The following is a 19,073-nucleotide window of genomic DNA, read 5'->3' as shown; positions in this document are numbered from 1 at the left end:
CAATAAGACCAATGCTGTACTTCTCTGGGGAATTAGAGTTCTGTCTTTAAGAGAGAGATGACTCATACTATCAGTCAGGATGTACAGGTAATCAGAATTGTGAGAAGGGCCCTTATATAGGCCATGCTTTTCCATGAGTGGGGAGGGGGCACAATTTTGCCCCCCAAGGGCTTTTGGTAATGTCTAGAGATTTAGGTTGTTACAACTAGGAATGGAATACCACTGGCATGTAGTTGGTACTAGCCAGAGATGCTGCTAAACATCCCACAATGCACAGGTCAGCTTCCCATAACAAAGAATTACCTGGCTCAAAATGTCAACAGTGCCAAGACTGAAAGCCCTTAACTAGGCAAGCAAGAAAACTATCCTTTGTCCTCTGTGCTCAGGCCTGAACTGAAGAGTGAAACTGTCTAGGAGCTATTCCTTGGTTAAGATCAGTTTAAGAGTGGCCTCTGCCACAGGGAGGTGACATCTCTGTAGCAAAACAAAACAATGCTGAAGACTACCCTTATTTTATGTTTCTTCTTTTTCTTCATCGTCTTTTTTTTTTTTTTTGTTTTGTTTTTAAGTAGGCCTTCACGCCCAGCATGCAGCCCAACATGGGACTTGAACTCACAATCTTGAGATCAAGACCTGAGCTCAGATCAAGAGTTGGACGCTTAACCCACTGAGCCACTCAGGTTCCCCTTATTTTATGTTTCTAATACTCATTCAGTTTTTTCTATTAGAAAAGTATTTTTAAATATATATCTAAACAAATACCCTAAATAAATTATAAATCTATAAATCAAAATTTATTTTTGGTTTATTTATAAATGGTTTATAAACCATTTATACTGTTCAAGATTAAGTTGGACTGCTAAAGATTCAAATTTAGTCTCTTCTCAGCTATGTAGCAAAGTATTAAGAAAAAGTTACATCCTTCTACTTTGAGGTCAGGTGGTCGTGACAGCAAGGAGTGAAGAATTCCAGGGACAAAATGAATTCTCAGAAAATACGGCTGCAAATCCATCCACTCTTCCCAATAGTAGAATCTCCAAGTATCAAACCTGGAAGGTCTGGGATTATTCACTTAAGAGTGGTATATACCTCAGTCACACAGAGTCTCTCAAACCGCAGGCTGAAAATGCAAAACTCCTGATAACAATGTCAAGTGTCTATAGTATTTTCTTCTGTTTAAGTAGTATTGAAGTGTGTATAATTGGTAAAGGGCTCAAATTGACAAACTTCACGCAAGAAATTTCTCACTTCACTAACTTATTCATCATTTGCTGAATAACAATGAGCTTTCCGTCAGTAGTCAAGAGCTGACAATCTGGCTGGTAGGACACAACACATAATTACAAAACTTAAACAGTGAAAATAAGTTTCAAAGACCAAATGAGCAATACCCCCTAAAGTGTACTAGTTTTAGAATAAAGCAAAGAACATTCTAAGCCAAAGGAATCAGGAAAACCTTCACAGAGATAAAACTTTTGAAATATGAATAGGATTTGGAAAAACAAACAAGGGATTTCTGATAGTTTAGCGAGAGCTAAACTGAAAAGGTCTGAATATAAAAGAGCAAGGGTCTTAGGGTGCAAAGATACTGCTGCTTTTTTTTTTACTCATCCTTTGAAATTACCTGATTATCCACAGCTTTGAATTCTTCAACTGCTTTTTGTCTTACATCTTCAGCTTCTCTCCTTTGAATGGGACAGGTAGAGTAAATGAGAGGAATATATTCCAAGGCCCTCTAATAGTTTGGGAAATGATTAATTTTCGTGATAACAACCTCACAAATAAACAATTCAAATCTGAAAATTACTCTAGCAGGAAACTGAATAAATGTAACTGGCATACACATTCAAGCAGACGGGTAAATTTTTTTCCCTGGCTAACATAGCTTGGCATATTAGTGACTGGATAGTTTTTCTACTGCAACAGAAATTACTATATATTAAGGCTTTTGCAAATTCCTGTTAATTCTGGGCACACTCGGGTTCTACCTCTAATTTCTTCTGACTACATTTTCATGTAATCTAATAGAATAAGCAGTTTATCTCCTTTCCTAAAACTGTGGAGTGCTCTACCATTCCTCTCACTCTATTTAAATCCTGCCGTGTCCTCGTCTCCATAGCCCCTGACTTTACGAACGAACATAACCATTTGCTCAAACAGAAAAAAATACAGTCTTGTTTTTGCAAAACAACACAACTTTTCACAAAAAGCAGAGTTCGCACATTTGGGCCTTTTGTGTTTGTTAATGTATGATAGGTTTCCTCTGAAGAATTCACAGTAATCCAGAGAAGATTCTTTAAGGTTGAGTGGTCCCGTCTAATAATGTTTTCCTTAAATAGTGTGCCGAAGACAACTACGTGCACTCAGTAATATTTACCGACATGCAGGCACTAAGACATAACTAGGGCACAATGGGTTTTACTCTCGCTAGAGAGGGCGTCTGGTGAAGACTCCCGGTTCAATACCCCCGAGTGGCCCGCATGGGATCTGCTCTACTTTCTGGACCTGGGGCATTAGCCAAACGAGCCCAGGGCACCAGAGTCCCGTGGATATCCTCACTTGGCCTAAGGGGTGTCCTCTGTGCCCAGGCGGCAGGCGGCCTCGAACTCCCAAACACTCCCAAACACAGGCTCACTGCCAAACACGCGCCACCCACGACGGAAGGCGGCAATACCCCAAGCGACCAGGAGCTCGTCCCCAAGCGCATCTCGCGACGGGCGGCCTCTCGGCGGCGCCTCACGCCCCACCCCCTCCAGTCCTTGTCGCTGTCCCAACTCGCGGGGTCCAGAGAGTCCGGAGGAGGCAGGGGGTACAGCCGACACCACAACCTCCCAGCTGCAAGCCAAGGGAACTCGCTTCCACCTCCAAGTCCGGGGAATCCCCAACGACGTCGACTACAACGCCGAACTCGCCATCCCAGCCTTCCGAAGACTTCACAGCCCCTCACCAGGCACCCGTTGAAGGCGGCTCTTCGGCCCTCTCGCGAGAGAGTGCCTGGTGGTACCTCCTTCCTCAGCTGTCTTTCTCTCCCCGCCCCCAGAGTGATTGCGCGGCTTCCTCCGGAGGGCGGGAGCCTTGGACGTGGCGGGGCCGGGCCAGCCTGGCTGTCGGGCCTGGGGCGCTCTGCTTGGCCGCTCCGCTCACTTGGCCGCTTGGCTGGCCCTCCGCACCCGCCGTCCAGCTCCCGGCCGGTCCCCTGCCTTTCCAGGTAGACTGGCCCCGGCCCGCATAACCGCGGGGTGGAGCCGCGGGCCAGGTGGGAGGAGCAGTGAGCCCCGGCTGGTGGGCGCCACACCTGCGCGGGGCCGGGGCGGGAAGGTGCGCACGCGCGTTGCCGGGCTGGAGGGCGGTGGCTCCTGCGACGCTGCGCAGCCGAGCCGGCCGGCTGGGCGCGCTCGCTCGCGGTGGCGTAATCTCTCAGCCTTTCTGCGTCTCCTTTCCTCCGCCTCAGTTTGGGGCGGGTCCGGAGAATGGCTTCGGAGATGGAGTCGTCTCTCGAGGCAAGCTTCACGTCCAGCGGTGCGGTGTCAGGGGCTTCAGTATTTCTGCCTCCGGCTCGCTCCCGTATCTTCAAGATAATCGTGATCGGTGACTCCAATGTGGGCAAGACGTGCCTGACCTACCGCTTCTGCGCCGGGCGCTTCCCGGACCGCACCGAGGCTACTATCGGGGTGGATTTCCGAGAACGAGCGGTGGAGATTGATGGGGAGCGCATCAAGGTGAGCGGATGGGGGACTGTCAGGGAGGAAGGACGCCCTGGGGTGACAGTTCCCAACCCCACTGTGGGTTGATCGCTGGCCGTGTGCGAGGTGTGCGCTCCGTTTTTTCTCAGAAGCCGATGGAGAGATTGGAGTTGGGGATTGGAAGGATTTATCTATAACAAACTTATAAGGCAGTGCTCCGCAAACTTTAATGCCCCGCGATTTACCTGGGCAACTTGTGTTTTTTTAAAAATGCAGATTCTAATTCGGTACGGAATCAAGTGATGCAGATACAACTAGTCCATGAACCATACCTTGAGAAGCAAGAGTGTAGAAGGTATCCATTGGCAGTGTCTCCTGTGTTGGGAGTCAGTGAAGTAAGACCGAAGGAAAAAATGAAATTTCTCAAGCATGGAAAAGTCGTTTAATAAATGTTATTTATTAAACAGGCATCTGAGCACTGCCCTAGACATTGTGGAAGTAAAACCTTGTTGCCTTTGTGGAAGTAGTTAGGTATTCTCTTGCATGCAGTTTTGCCACAGAAGTTTCTGTATGACATTGACTTGTTTAGAAAAATCTATTTTCCTGCAGAAACATTCTATACATGACAGTTCCTACATGGTTTGCCAAAAGCGCATTCTTGGTGCCACCCTCTCTCAGTTCTTAATTCAGACCCCAGGAAAAGCTCTGCCTTCCGTATACTGCATTTACTTTTTTGCTTTAAATTAAGATGTTCATCTTTACCTCGTTCCCCCTGGGGGGGGGGGGGAGATAGAGTCATGTCTTCATTCTTTCCCTCACATCCTTGAGGAGAGAACAATTTATTTGTTCTCTAACCACTGCCCTTCCCCACCATCCTCAAAGGGGTTTAAATGCTAATGATGTAAAGGAGAAATTGGATTGAAAAGAAATCAGCCTTCTATAGGTCCTTTTGCCTTTTAGTTTTTACTTTAATTTTTTATCATCCCATTCAGGTGGCCAGTGGTGGTCCTTTGGGTATACTGTAATAGGGAGTTAAGAAAGACCTGTATGCATTACAGAGGAAAAGACCTGGTAAGAAGAGACTGAATATTTTTCATCAGAATTAGGTTGGGCCCAGAAGCCTGGGGGTGAGGAAGATATTGGGGCTTCTGAAGTTTGAGAGAGAGGTTAGTTGGGGAAAAACAGAAGTCCTGGGAGAGAGTGCATGGGCTTTGGAGCCCAACTGGCTCGGCTCAGATCTGAACCTATGAAAGGGTAAGGATGGGCTATGTGTCCTCAGAAGGGTGACCATGTTTGCTCAAGACTGTCCCAGTTTTAAAATGAAGTCCCACATCCCAGGAACCTCCTCAGTCTCAGGCGAACTGGGGTGGTTGGTTACTGTAGTCCTTAGGTTGCTTAATCTTTCAGAGACCATTTTCTCTTCTGAAAAATTGGGATAATGCCATATGAGATTAGATGAGAACCTATAGGAAGCACCTGATTTACAACTGATAATCTTAAGATGATTCTTCTCTGGTGGCTTAACATCATTGTTCCTCTTTGGCACAATCATTTTTGTGGCTGTGCATCCAGAGTGTGAAGCAGAGATAAAGTAGGGCATATGCAGAAGGTGAGAGAAATTCCCCCAAAAGCATGATTTTAAAGAAATAAGTAGAGGGAATGGAGGCAGGAGAGGAGTTGGGAATTTCCTTCCTTACCTACTTTTGGGTTGCCATTTGCACTTTAACATCTCAGATGAATCAGGTGCAAATTTAAGAGGTATTTATATTGAAAAAATACAAAACATGTCCAGTGTCTAAGTTGAATACTTAACTACTGGGGTAAGTGCTGGCAGTCATAAGTGAACCAGAACCATAAATGGATGAATCTGGGAGCAAGAGTTTATTCTTCTGGTTAAGAGAAGTATGATAGGGTGCCTGGGTGGCTCAGTCGGTTAAGTGTCCAACTTCGGCTCATGGTTCTCATGGTTCTTGATCTCATGGTTCGTGAGTTCAAGCCCCACGTGGGGCTCACTGCTGTCAGCACAGAGCCGGCTTTGGATCCTCTGTCCCCCTCTGTCTCTGCCCCTTCCCTGCTCATGCTCTCTCTTTCAAGGATAAATAAGCATATTTAAAAAAGATATTAAAGGAAAAAAAAAGAGGAATAAGGAGAAAACATTTTTTTCTGGGATTATTCCTCCTGAGCTTCAGCTTAACCTGTTTGGTTGGTGGAGGCCTGGAAACTGAGTTTCTTTTTCTTCTTTCTAAGGCCTTAGCCATTGACTTGTACCTCCAACTTTTAAGACTTGAAAGATTTCTTTTGTGGTCGAAAAAGACTCTTACAGAAATACTCTTTTTAAAAATGCTTTTGAAATGTTTATTTATTTTTGAGAGAGACAGAGACAGAACATGAGCAGGGGAAGTGCAGAGAGAGGAAGACACAGAATCTGAAGCAGGCTCCAGGCTCTGAGCTGTCAGCACAGAGCCCAATGTGGGGCTCGAACTCACAGACCTTGAGATCATGATCTGAGCTGAAGTCGGACACCCAACCAACTGAGCTACCCAGGTGCCTCCCTTACAGAAATATTCTGAGATTTCTGTAGTAGAAAAGGATAGGACTATATTGGACATTTTTTTCCCCAAAGCTTTAAGAAACACAGACATTGCAAAGCAGCCATATGTTATATATTGGACATTTTTTTTTAAAAACTGTTTTAGTGTCTTAAAAAAAACTGAAGTGAATGTAGAATTATGTCATGTGCTGCTCCTGCTTTTTCTTTGTTAATCTGCAATACATCTCAAGTGCTGCTGAAATGTTCATACGTATTTTCTCTTTGGAAAATTTTTAGCCTGATCTGAAATGACATGTCTTTTCATTTTTCATCTTCAATCGAAAGCTGGAAAGCTTTATGTTACTTTACTGATAAAATGATATTCTAGACATTTTTATTTGGTAAAAGTGAGATATTGTGTTGAATGTTTCTAATTCCGGACTAGAAATTTTTCAGAGAGTGTGTCTTATGGCAGTGCCCTTTCAGTTAAAATGTTTTGTGAAGGGTAACAAAGTCTATATTTGTTAATCTGTTCCTAAGTACTATATATGTATGGTTGGAAGAGCAGAATCTTGTTTGCAGAATTTTTGAAGTTGAATAAAATTATAAACTGAATTCCTTAAATAAAAAATGCATTTGATTTTTAAATTAAGACTCAACCCTAATCCTTATGCTCCATCCTTGTAATGTGTATCCCCATCATACCTAGCTGTATTCCTTTCATACAACCATTTTACAATGAGACACCAGCAGAATCATTAAAGCCTCATGTTGCATTTGGTCCATCTTCTCACTAGGGGGTAGCAGTTTCTATTTGAACATTGGGATGGCTTACTTTACAGAGGTATGACATTTTGCCATGTTAAATACAAGATGTTAATATTAACTAAAGGAAAATAATCAGTACCTCTCCCCCATTGGTACAACAAACATTTAATGAGCGATTGCATGAAAGATGACATTTTTGTTAGTCACAAGAATTATGATACACTGTAGGGGTTGGCAAATTATGCTTGAGGGCCAGATATGGTCTGCTGCCTATTTTTACGTGGCCTGCAAGCTAAGAATGATTTTTACTTTTTTATTTTTTATTTTATTATTTTTTAAGTTTTTAAATTTATGTTGAGAGCGGGGGAGGGGCAGAGAGGAGAGAGAGAATCCCAAGCAGACTCTGCATTGTTGGCACAGAACCCAGCAGCATGAATCCATGAACCATGAGATCATGACCTGAGCTGAAATCAAGAGTCGGACGCTTAACCCCGATTTTTACTTTTTTAAATGGTTGGGGGGAAAAATCATAAGAATATGGTTTTATGACAGGTGAAAATTATGTGAAACTCTGATTTTAGAGTTTGTAAACAAAGTATTGCAACACAGCTATGCTCGTGTCTGCATTTTGGGCTTGCTTTTGTGCTCCAGTGGCAGAGAGGAGTAGTTGTGACAGAGATGTTAGCCCCACACAACCTAAGATACTCACTGTTTTGACCTTTTACGGAAAGAGTTTGCTGACCCTGATATAGTGCATAAATGAATTACTGTCCTAGATTAGGATAAGATTTATATACCTAAAAAGGTGACCAGCAAAACCAGGTGAGTGCTGAGTTATTGTTTGGGTGTGGGTGGAGGAATCCTTTGTGCTTGGGGTGCTAGGTGCAGTCCCACTGGGGGGGGGGGGTTTCTGATAAGGACCATTAGCAGGATGCTCCCGTGGGATCAGAGGTTCTTGTGGAAAGGTGGCAAGTGAGAAGAATATGCAGGTATTGGTAGCAATGTTTGTGAAGAGTTTGAAAAAGAAAGCTGAAGAGTCAACTTCAGGTGCTCCTGGGTAGCTCAATCGGGTAAGCATCCAACTTTGGCTCAGGTCATGATTTCAGAGTTCATGAGTTTGAGTCCCGCATTGGGCTCTCTGCTGTCAGCACGGAGCCTGCAGATCCTCTGTCTCCCCACCGCCCCCCCCCACCCCGCCCCTAACCCAAACGCATGCGTGCACACAGACTCTCTCAAAAATTAATAAACATTAAAAAATTATTTAAAAAAAGAGTCTAGACTTTATTTTGTATGCATGGCAAAAAGTCCAGATGTTTTAGGAAGATAAATGTGGCAGCAATTGAGAGTGAATCTAGAATAAGATACAGTTTGCCCCCTGACCTGGTTTTCTATCTACATTCTCTCCCTTGGTAGTCTCTCAGTGTCAGCTGTCACATCCGTGGAGATAACTTCCAAATCTTTGTCTAGCCCACCTCTCTCCCTGTCTTACTGTGCATTTCCTGCTGTCTTCTAGACATGGCTATTTGGATAATCTCTCCTTTGCCTAGAATGTCTGAAGTGAGTTCATCTTCCCTGGCAAATCTGTTTATCCTGTTTCTCCCCACATCACCTAGGTTGTCATGATGGCATCCCTCCTCATCTTCGCAGCCTCGTCCCCTTTCTTTTGCTCCCTAAATCCAGCTGGGTCTCTACATGCATGATTCTGTAATCCATCCTTTCTTCAAAATCCTAGTTTTAAAAATCCCTCTGGTCTGTTGCAGCAGCTCAACTCATCTCCCATGGCCAGTCTTCAGTGAACCTGTTTTATACATTGTTGCCAAAATGCCAGACTAGTGTTGCACTTTAGGGAGATTAATGTTCTCTGCCTCAGATGCCCTGGGTAGTTCTCCACTATATTGTAAAATTCCAACTTTTAAAATTAACGTAGGACTTCCTTCCTTTTGCTCCAGACTGCCTTTCAAACTTTTTTTCCCATTAATTTCCTTCAAGTACCCTAAAGTCCAGCCACTTGTTTGCTGATCCCTGTGTTTTCCCCTTGCATGCCCCACTGCTTGCCTGGAATATTCCCTCTGCCCATATATCACCACATGTAATTCTTCCCTATTCAACTCAGTGTGTCTGTCAAAAATATCACACCCCTCCTTCTCCATTCTATTTCTTCCTTCTATGAATTCCCTTTAGCAATTTACCTAAGACTTTAAATGATCTCTTTCCTCATTGTATTATGTAGGTGTTTCTTCCTCTTTTATTAAGTCTTACTCAGTCTTAGAGCAGGATCCATGTCTGGAAATGCCATAGACTTTTTCGAATGTCTAGCTCCGTTTCTAAACTATGGCGTACTCAGGGAATACATGTTGAATGTATGGAAACAAGGAGATCAGATGTTAAGCTACTCTGGAAATCTAGAATTGAGGTGATAAGGGAAACTAATGGAAATTTGGTAGCTGATCAAAGAAGGAAGATCATTTGGATTAATACTTTTATCATTTTCAGTCAGGCAAAAACAGTATTAAATCAGTTTAGACAGATCATCTTTCATTTTGGTGATAATACTACTAAAAAAACTTTCATCAACAATAAGAATCTACTGTTAGTTTTTTGCAAATAATAAGGTTGACATTTTTGTTGGAACTTCTATTGGAATTTAAAGTAGAGATTTTTGAAATATTATTGAAATATGTTTCATGTTCATATAATGTTTAAAATGGGAGTAATATCTATGGGAGCATGCATTAGCCATTTTCCATAAAACATTATTTTTTTAATGTTTATTTTTGAGAGAGAGAGACAGCATGAGTGGGGGAAGGGCTCAGAGAGAGAGAGTGAGTGAGTGAAGGAGACACAGAATCCAAAGTAGACTCCAGGATCTGAGCTGTCAGCACAGGGCATGACATGCGGCTCGAACCCACAAACTACAAGATCATGACCTGAGCCAAAACCGGATACTTAACCGACTGAGCCACCCACGTGCCCCTAAAATATTAACTATTAAATTGGGAAAAATTGCTCTGAAAATACTTCCTAATTAAACCAGACAAAAGCGTGTCACTTCTTTAGTTTCCTAAGTGTTATTCTCCTTTGTTAAACACTGTGAACCACTCTACTCACAGCTTAACCTCAAGACTTTTCTAAGCCATCATGGGGTTTGTTCTCTACCAAGTCTCTCCCCATTGGTTTCTCTCTCTTTAGGTCAAACTTTGTTTTGCCCTTCATGGCTGACAGTGTTTGTCACCTGCCCTGTCCTTTCTTTTCTGAGTCTCTGGCTGCTCTTCCCACAGACCCTTTGCCCTCTCCTCATGTTCCATGCAGGCTTGAAGGCTGCAGACCGTGTGGCGTGTGCCTTTGCCTGAGCTCTTGTGTCAGCAGTTCTGTTAGGAAATTCTGAAGCTTCTTTTTAAATAATCCTTTGTAAGTGCCTCATTAACTTAGTAATTACTTTTATGGCTTTCCAGTAAAGTGTGAAGAGTTATTATTTCAGACCCCTTGTTTCCTGGAAGTCTTGATATGGTAGCATGCACGCTTTTGAACAAGATTGATGGGAAGCAGAGTACTGTTGAGGCAGGCCCATCCTAAAACAAACAAACGGTTTTCTTAGGAATAAACATCCTCATCGTCACGTTTATTGAGGGCTTTTGCAGTTCTTTGAGGCAGGTCTAAATTCTGTGTAAGCATTAATTTTTTATGTTTAGTTTGTTTTTATAGAAGTGGTTGCTTGTTATGAAAAACAAAAGTAGAAATAAAGGGGGAGGTTGCCTTAAAGACAGCTATGGTTAATGTGTTGGTATATTTCCTTGTGTGCTTTTCATTTATTTTCTTTAAACTTATAAATATTCTCTGCTTAAAACATTATAAGTCATTCTTCATTGATGAAATGGTTTTTGAATACCTGAGCTACAGGAAATGTTAAAAGAGAAAAGGTCAGCTGCAGTTTCTTTGGACAGCTTTTATATAGGTCATCCAAATTATTCCCCAAATACCTTTCTAAATGTTAAAGATACAGTTTGGTGTGGGTTTTTTTTGATCACTCTAAAAAACTGAAATATAATTTAGATACCATAAGATTTACCCTGTTAAAATATACAGTTTATTGGCTTTTAATATATTCACGAGGTTGTGCAACCATTATCACTGCTTCCAGAACTCCAAAAAGAAACCCTGTACTCATTTTTAACAGTCATTCCCCATTCTTACCCTACCCTCACCACCAGTCTACTTTCTGTCTCTGTGGATTTGCCTCTACTGGACATTTCATATACAGAGAATCTTATAACATGTGGCCTGTGGTGTCTGGCTTCTTTCACTTAGGATAGTGTTTTCAAGGTTAATCTGTGTTGTAGCATGTATCAGTACTTCATTCCTTTATTTTAATTTTTTAATGTTTATTTATTTTTGAGAGAGAGAGAGAGAGACAGAGCATGAGTAGGGGAGGAGCAGAGAGAAAGGGAGACGTAGAATCCAAAGCAGGCTGCAGGCTCTGAGCTGTCAGCACAGAGCCCAACGCGGGGCTCGAACCCAATGAGCCATGAGATCATGACCTGAGCCGAAGTTGGATGTTTACCTGCCTGAGCCACCCAGGTGTCTCAGTACTTTATTCCTTTTTATGGCTGAGTAATATTCCATCATATGGACATTTTGTTTATTCTTTCATCAGTTGATGGATATTTGGGTTGGTTCTACCTTTTAGCTATTACAAATACTGCTGCTATGAATATTTGTGTACAAGTTTTTATGTGAGCATATCTTTTCAGTTCTCTCATATACACCTGGGAGTGGAAGTGCTGGGTCATATGGCAACTCTCTCTTTTTTAAAATAATTTATTAAAGTGAAATTCAAATAAAAAATTAACCATTTTAAAGTAAACAGTTCATTGACATTTAGTAGATTGGTAATGTTGCATAACCACACCTCTATCTAGTTTCAAAATATTTCAATCACTCTGAAGTGAAACCCCTCACCCTGAACAGTTTCTCCCCATTTCCCAGCCCTGGCAACCACCAAGTCTGTGTTCCATCTCTATGGATTTTTCTATTTGGGAAATTTTGTATAAATGGAACCACAGAATATATGTCTGGCCTCTTTCACTTAGTGTATTCTGGAGGTTCACCTTTGTTGTAGCAAATACCAGTACTTTATTCCTTTTTATGGGTAAGTAATAGTCCAACTTTTTGAGGAACGGCCAAACTGTTTTCTAAAGTGGCTGTACTATTTTACATCCCCGCCAGCAATGTATGAAGGTTCCAATTTTTCTACATCTCTGCCAACACTTGTTATTGGCCATTTTTTGTTGTTGTTGTTTTTTAATGGCCGTCTTAATGTGAGTGTAAAATGGTGTTTCATTTGTTTTTGATTTGCATTTCCTTGATTGCTAATGATGTTGAACATCTTTTTATGTGCTTATTGGCCATTTGTACATTTTCTTTGTGGAGAAATGTCTGTGCAGATTCTTTGTCAATTTTTTAATTGGGTTACCTGTCCTTTTATCATTGAGTTGTAAAAGATATTAAGTATTCTGAATAGTAGACCCCTATCACACATATTATTTGCAGGTATTTTCTCCCATTTTGTAAGTTGTCTTCACTTTCTTGATAATATTCTTTGAAACACAAACGTTTTTAATTTTGATGAAGTCCAATTTATTTTTTCTTTGATTGCTTGTGCTTTAAATATCATTGTCTAACCTGGTGGTCACAAATATTTATCCCTATGTTTTCTTCTAAGAATTTTATAGTTTCAGCTCTTACATTTAGGTTTTTTATCCATTTTGAATAAGTTTTTATATATGGTGTGAGGTTGGGGGTCCAACCTCATTTTTTGTATGTTGTCCCAGCACTATTTGTTAAAACAACTATTCTTTCCCCTGTTGAATTGTCTTGGCACTCTTGTTGAAAATCAATTGACCACAGATACATGGATTTATTTCTGGACTCTCAGTTTTGTTCTGTTGATCTATATGCCTAGTCTTACTCTAGTAGCACAAAGTCTTTATTATTGTAGCTTTGTTTAATAAGTTTTGACAGCTATCGTTTGAAGCATTTTTAATTGTTTATTGAATGTTTTTATTCTTAACCTGTTAGTTGAGATAAAAAAGTTGTATTTCTTTTTTTAAAAGAAAAGTTGCATTTTTAAAGAATTATACATTTACTTTATTAGCTATTTGCATGCACAGTGTAGCTAGTCTATTAATACTTATTTTTTTAGGTCTGAAACTAAACTTTGCTTTCACCGTTGAAGAAGCCAAGGTCTAGAGGTAAAATAGTCACCTACTGGCACATAGTTGGCATTGAATAAATAATCGTTGATTTAAACAGTTTAGTTGTTAGTAGTTCTTAATTTGTTTTGCTGACAACTGTTTGCTTCTATCTCTGACTTATATGATACAGAGTCTTTATGGCCTATCTGCCGGTTATGTTGCTTACATCACGAAGGGGGTATTTTATAATAATTTATTTTGTGACGTCTCTAGGAATGTATTGAGGCAAAACCTTGTGATTTAATGAGTAAATTACCCCTTGAGTGTAAGGGGTAAAGGTTTTAAAGAGTGTACATGGTAAGTAATTTTACGATGCCATTTAGCTACATAGAAGTTCAGCTATAATGATTTAACCGTGTAAGGTTTTATTTTTCTCATGGAATAAGGAGACCAGAGGCAGCAGTCTGTATGATGGTACTGTGTGATTCCAGGTCTGTGTAGACTTCCTCCATTCTTATGTGTGGCTTTCTTCTCCACGGAGGCTCATACAATAGTTGCTGAACCTCTAGTCATTATATCCCATTCCAGGCAGAAAGGGTATGGTGAGAGAGGTGCAAAAGGCACGTGCCCAATGCTCCTATCTTTTTTTTTTTTTAATCACACATCTGTAGTTTTCCTGGAAAATCCCAAAGAAAGACTGTCTACAAATTATTGGCTAGAACTATGTGATTTGGCCTCCCTTAGTTCTAGAAGAGCCTGAGAAATCAAGTTTGTAGAGTACTTTATATTTCTGCCTAGAGCAAAATTTGGCTTATGTTAATTAGAAAGGGAGAATATTAAGGAAATGGAGAAATTTGGTCTCAAAAAGAACTGCTAGGGGCACCTGGGGAGCTCAGTCTGTTGAGCGTCTGACTTTGGCTCAGGTCATGATTTCTCAGTTCGTGAGTTCGAGCCCCACATCAGACTGCTGTGGTCAGTCTGTCAGCACAGAGCCCGCTTTGTATCCTCTGTCCTCCTTTCTCTGCCTCTCCCCTGCTTGCACTCTCCCAAAAATAAACAAATACTTCAAAGAAAAATTAACTACCAAAAAAAAAAAACCTGATAAAAATTAGGGTAGCATGGGAGTGCATGGCTGACTCAGAAGAGCACGCGACTCTTGATCTCAGGGTTGTGAGTTCAAGCCCCACATTGGGTGCAGAGATTACTTTAAAAAAAACAACAACAATAACTTAAGAAAATTAAGATACCATGGAAGAGATTGGTGACCAATATTTTCATCCCTAATCACACTTTTAAGGTGTATTTATTCATTCATTACATCTTAATTGAGCACTTACTATATGTCGCCATATCCTAAGCAATTTGTATCTTATATTCTACTTACTTTTTGGGCCATCTACAGAATCTCCTCATTTCCCTCTACTTCGGTGTTGCTTTGTGAGAAATCACCAGTTTAGGCTTCCAGTCCATACTGTGAATATTTATAAATAGTACAAGTCTGTCAATCAAAAGTTATCTAACAAGCAAGGGGCGCTTGGGTGGCTCAGTTGTTTAAGCGTCGATGTTGGCTCAGGTCATGATCTCTCGGTTCGTAAGTTTGGACCCCGTGTCAGACTCTGTGCCTACAGCTCAGAGCCTGGAGCCTGCTTCGCATTCTGTGTCTCCCTCTCTCTCTGCCCCTTCCCCACTCATGCTCTGTCCCTTTCTCACTCTCAAAAATAAAAAAAAAAAACATTAAAAAATTTAAAAAAAAGTTATCTAAGCAAATTGACCTCTAGTCTTTTCCACTGAGATCAGTATCCTCATCATTTAACTTCTTTAGGCAGTAAACAAAGGTAAGGTAATTCAGTATTTTAAGATAACTATAACACATGACTTATATTTAGCTTTAGATATTATTTTCCTCAACTCCCCCATATTTGGACTGGGAGATATTGGAATAGTTTTGTTGGTTGAGATGTTTAGGTTAAATAAGTGATTTTCTAGCCTTTTATAATTTTCAAGGAGGATTTTGTATTTATATTACATATATATACACAATCTATATTATGTATAAATTGTATATATAATATATACACATATATACATATATATATAGTGTGGGGACTAGACCTAATGACTCTTAGTATCTGTCCTAAGTCTATTTTAAAGTTAGTCTAGTGAAAGGTAGAGAAGGGCATATGGTAACCAAATTTACAGGGATTAGACAGTTAACGTGTTTGTTAAAACCTGATATATTTTTATTTAATATTTTAGAATCAGTTTTTGAGGTAAATTTCCTCCAGACAAATTTAACTTACTGAAATTTAAATGGTAAATTGAAATATTTGTTCTGATACTTGCATTAATTATGAGGTAATTAGTGTTCATGAAATCTGGATCCCATAAATTACACTGAAAAGGCATTATGGAAAGGAACAAAGTAATGTAAGTGAAGACGTACTAAAGACCATGCAGAGTTGATTAAAATTTTCAATATGTATGATTGGAATGAAATGTTCAGTTTTCTCTCCTTTTTCACTTTCAGATCCAGTTATGGGACACAGCAGGACAAGAACGATTTAGAAAGAGCATGGTACAGCACTACTACAGAAATGTACATGCTGTTGTCTTCGTGTATGATATGACCAACATGGCTAGTTTTCATAGCCTACCATCTTGGATAGAAGAATGCAAACAACATTTGCTAGCCAGTGACATACCACGGATTCTCGTTGGAAATAAATGCGACTTGAGAAGTGCCATTCAAGTACCTACAGACTTGGCACAGAAATTTGCTGACACACATAGTATGCCTTTGTTTGAAACCTCTGCGAAAAACCCCAATGATAATGACCATGTGGAAGCTATATTTATGACCTTGGCTCATAAACTTAAGAGCCACAAACCATTAATGCTTAGTCAACCCCCCGATAACGGAATTACTCTGAAGCCTGAACCAAAGCCTGCAATGACATGCTGGTGCTAAGTAACAGTCTTTATTATACTATCTAATTTTGACAAAAGAAATACTTTTGAAGTATGACAGTGATAAGTCATAAGATTTAATCTCAAGTATAATGGATCATCCTGACACTTTACTATTTATCATTGTCATGCTGATTTTTTGTATTTTGTATCTACTTAATTAAGTTTGTCACTGTGACAACACAGGGAAAAAGTTGGTTTTCATGTGAGGTTGAAAATGAAGCAAAGGTAGAATGAATCAGAACATTTTTCCATTGAGAACCCAAAGAAGGAGGCTTCAGATGAGAGCGTGATAGTATTTTAGGAGTAAGTGACTGTTCAATCCTGTATTCATGGGATTGAAAAAAAATTAAAGGTTTAGGACATACTTCCTAGGTATGTCCTTTGAATGGGAAGTTTTCTCAATAGGATAAAACTGGTATTTGCCTCTGCCTATAGTTCTTTCTTTGTATTATTGATGTATTTAATTGCATTATTATTGGTACATTTTAGAGCCAAGACTTTATGTCGTTCCAGTGGGAGGAGAAGGCATGGAATGTTTTCTGGTTCTCAGTGCATAAAGAGTGACTTTTCCAATGATTCCAGATGCTTGATATTTCTAATCAGTATCAATCATATCTACAGAAGTCATTGTTACTTTTAAAAGAATAATTTGTTTTCTTACTAATTTCTGTTAAAATACACAAAAATAAGTCTGACTTTAATGCAAATGAAGTGACATAATAAGGTGCTTTATATTTTATTTTGATATCTTTAGTGAAAAACCAATTGAAAACATTTGAGGAGTTGTAACTTGGGAGGAAAATAGTTAAACGTGGTTCCTGGCTACCACAGGAGACCTATTCTTAGCTCTTCGTAATTTCAGGCTCTATATCTGGCATAGTATCTCTTGTTCTCTTCCACAGTCAGTTAATTTAATAACTAAAGGTTGAATTAACAACTCAACTTCTGTTTGGAGTGTAGCTCTGAAGGCATACCTCTAATTGCTATGAGTCTACATATATTTCTGTAATAGTATTGTGTTACAGTATATCAGTTTTTTAAATCTTTAAATTTTATGGTCACAACAAACTATTCCTCCTCAGTATGAAAAATAAATTAAATATTGAAAAATACCTTGTCTCTCTCCCTCAGTTGTGGAAAGACTAGTTCAAGAAGTTTTTTTTTACCCTAAATACTTTTATTTTGAGTTTGAGACTTTGCACATTGAAAATAGTAAGCTTGCATATAAAGCTATTACATGAATGGAATGTAAGCCATGAACTTTGAAGGGTGCACATTCACTGATTCTGATAGATTGCCGTCCTTGATAATTCTAGAGGTAATTAAGCCAAAAGATGATTGTACTTAGAATATTTTCAGAACGTGGTAAATCAATGAACTATGTTATCTAGTGTAGTTTAGGATTTTTGTTTAATCATTATGGTGGTCCTAACTGGATAATCTAATTATAAAAACAAGATAATTCTATTAAATGAAATAACTGAAAGTAATAATTTTAGAAAATAATTATTCAATTTTAAATATTAGAGCTTAAGGAAAAACAGGTTGGCTTTATCTGTGTCTAGGGAGATTAATCCACTTTCTTATCTTGCTAGAATAAAAATGGTTTGAATTTAAATTAATGTTGCTTTGTAACTATTTTTATAGTAAAACAATGACAACTGTGCTAATTGTGGTGGGTGTAGCAGTTTTTTAAAGAAGGGAATCTGTTTATTGCTTTTAAACCATTTTCTGAAGTGTGGGAAGAAAGTTTACAAACTTTCCACACACATTTCTGTTTTTAAGTGCTGTTAATAATGGTTAAAAAAATTATTTAACTTTATTTCTTTTTTTAAGAACTTAGTAACAGGTATCCTTTACAGTTCTGTGAAAGGACTTAGTTTTTCACTTTAATATTTATTAATTTTGAAATATTTGTATCTCATTTGTAATGATTTACTGTTTTAATTTTTTCTACATATGTTTTTATTTTTTAAAAGAGCATACTTATCAGTTGGGGGATAAAGCTTTTAGATATTTTCCAAAAAATTTATAAAACATTTCATTGTTGAGAAATCACTTCCAGAATGGTGGCTATCAAACAAATAATTATAAATTTTTAAAGCACAAGTCACACATTTTGTAACTCCTATGTGAATTTATTTTAACTGCGACCTTTAACTGAAAACATCAGATATGTTTTGGAAAAGTCTTAATTTGAGAACACTGAAGGAAGCTAATCCAGAATCTAATGTAGTTAGCTATTAATGATGATGCTTTATTGACAGTATATTGCTAATATGTTTCCTCACGAAATCTAAAGTTAAATAATTTCATTGTGGAATAGTGTCACTGTAATGTTTCCCTTATGAGGTTCAATAAACCAGGTTTGCCATAAAGAAATTGTGTTTTATTCCCTTTGTTTGGTTGTTAGGATGATTGCAGAATAAAACAAAAAAAATTGTTTTTTTCCCCCTGGCCTCCAGGTAATTATACATTAGTATAATACATTAGAAACAAAAACTAACCTATTGGAAATCTATTTGGAACTACCTTTGGGGTTAAAGAACTTTTCAGAAAGGGGCACCAGGGTGGCTCAGTCAGTTAAACATCCAACTTCGGCTCAGGTGATGATCTCATGATGCATGAGTTCAAGCCCCACGTCTGGCTCTGTGCTGATGGCTTAGAGCCTGGAGTCTGCTTTGGATTCTATGTCTCCCTCTCTCTCTGCCCCTCCCCCACTTGAGCTCTGTCTGACTCTCTCAAAAATAAATAAACATTAATAAACAAAGACTTTTCAGTAAAAACCCTAAATATTAAAATTGGTTGATAGGGTAGGTTTCTAATTTGTATGCCTGAGTAATCAACTTATTTTAAGAACACTTCAGGGCAAACAGCAAATACTGTAAGAGTGATCGACATCTCTAGATCGTGAGGCAGAACAATTTAACA

The 19,073-nt window shown here is 39.2% G+C and overlaps 1 protein-coding gene across 2 annotated transcripts; it reads left to right on the top strand.

The window, feature by feature from the left end:
• Positions 1-2,892: 2,892 nt before the first annotated feature.
• Positions 2,893-18,075, top strand: RAB33B (RAB33B, member RAS oncogene family). 2 transcript variants are annotated; one of them, XM_042935454.1, is made up of 3 exons: positions 2,893-3,000; positions 3,452-3,719; positions 15,700-18,075. In XM_042935454.1, the coding sequence occupies exons 2-3, from the start codon at positions 3,471-3,473 to the stop codon at positions 16,138-16,140; spliced, it is 690 nt and encodes a 229-aa protein (XP_042791388.1). In that variant the 5' UTR covers positions 2,893-3,000; positions 3,452-3,470; the 3' UTR covers positions 16,141-18,075. The 2 variants fall into 2 exon arrangements, with proteins under 2 accessions (XP_042791388.1, XP_042791387.1); XM_042935453.1 differs by lacking the exon at positions 2,893-3,000 and adding an exon at positions 3,067-3,208.
• Positions 18,076-19,073: the final 998 nt, after the last annotated feature.

This window comes from Panthera leo, chromosome B1 (genome assembly GCF_018350215.1).
Source record: "Panthera leo isolate Ple1 chromosome B1, P.leo_Ple1_pat1.1, whole genome shotgun sequence".
NCBI lineage: Eukaryota > Metazoa > Chordata > Mammalia > Carnivora > Felidae > Panthera > Panthera leo.
Note: the sequence above shows the minus strand (reverse complement) of the source record. Positions and strands in the feature narration are given on the sequence as shown.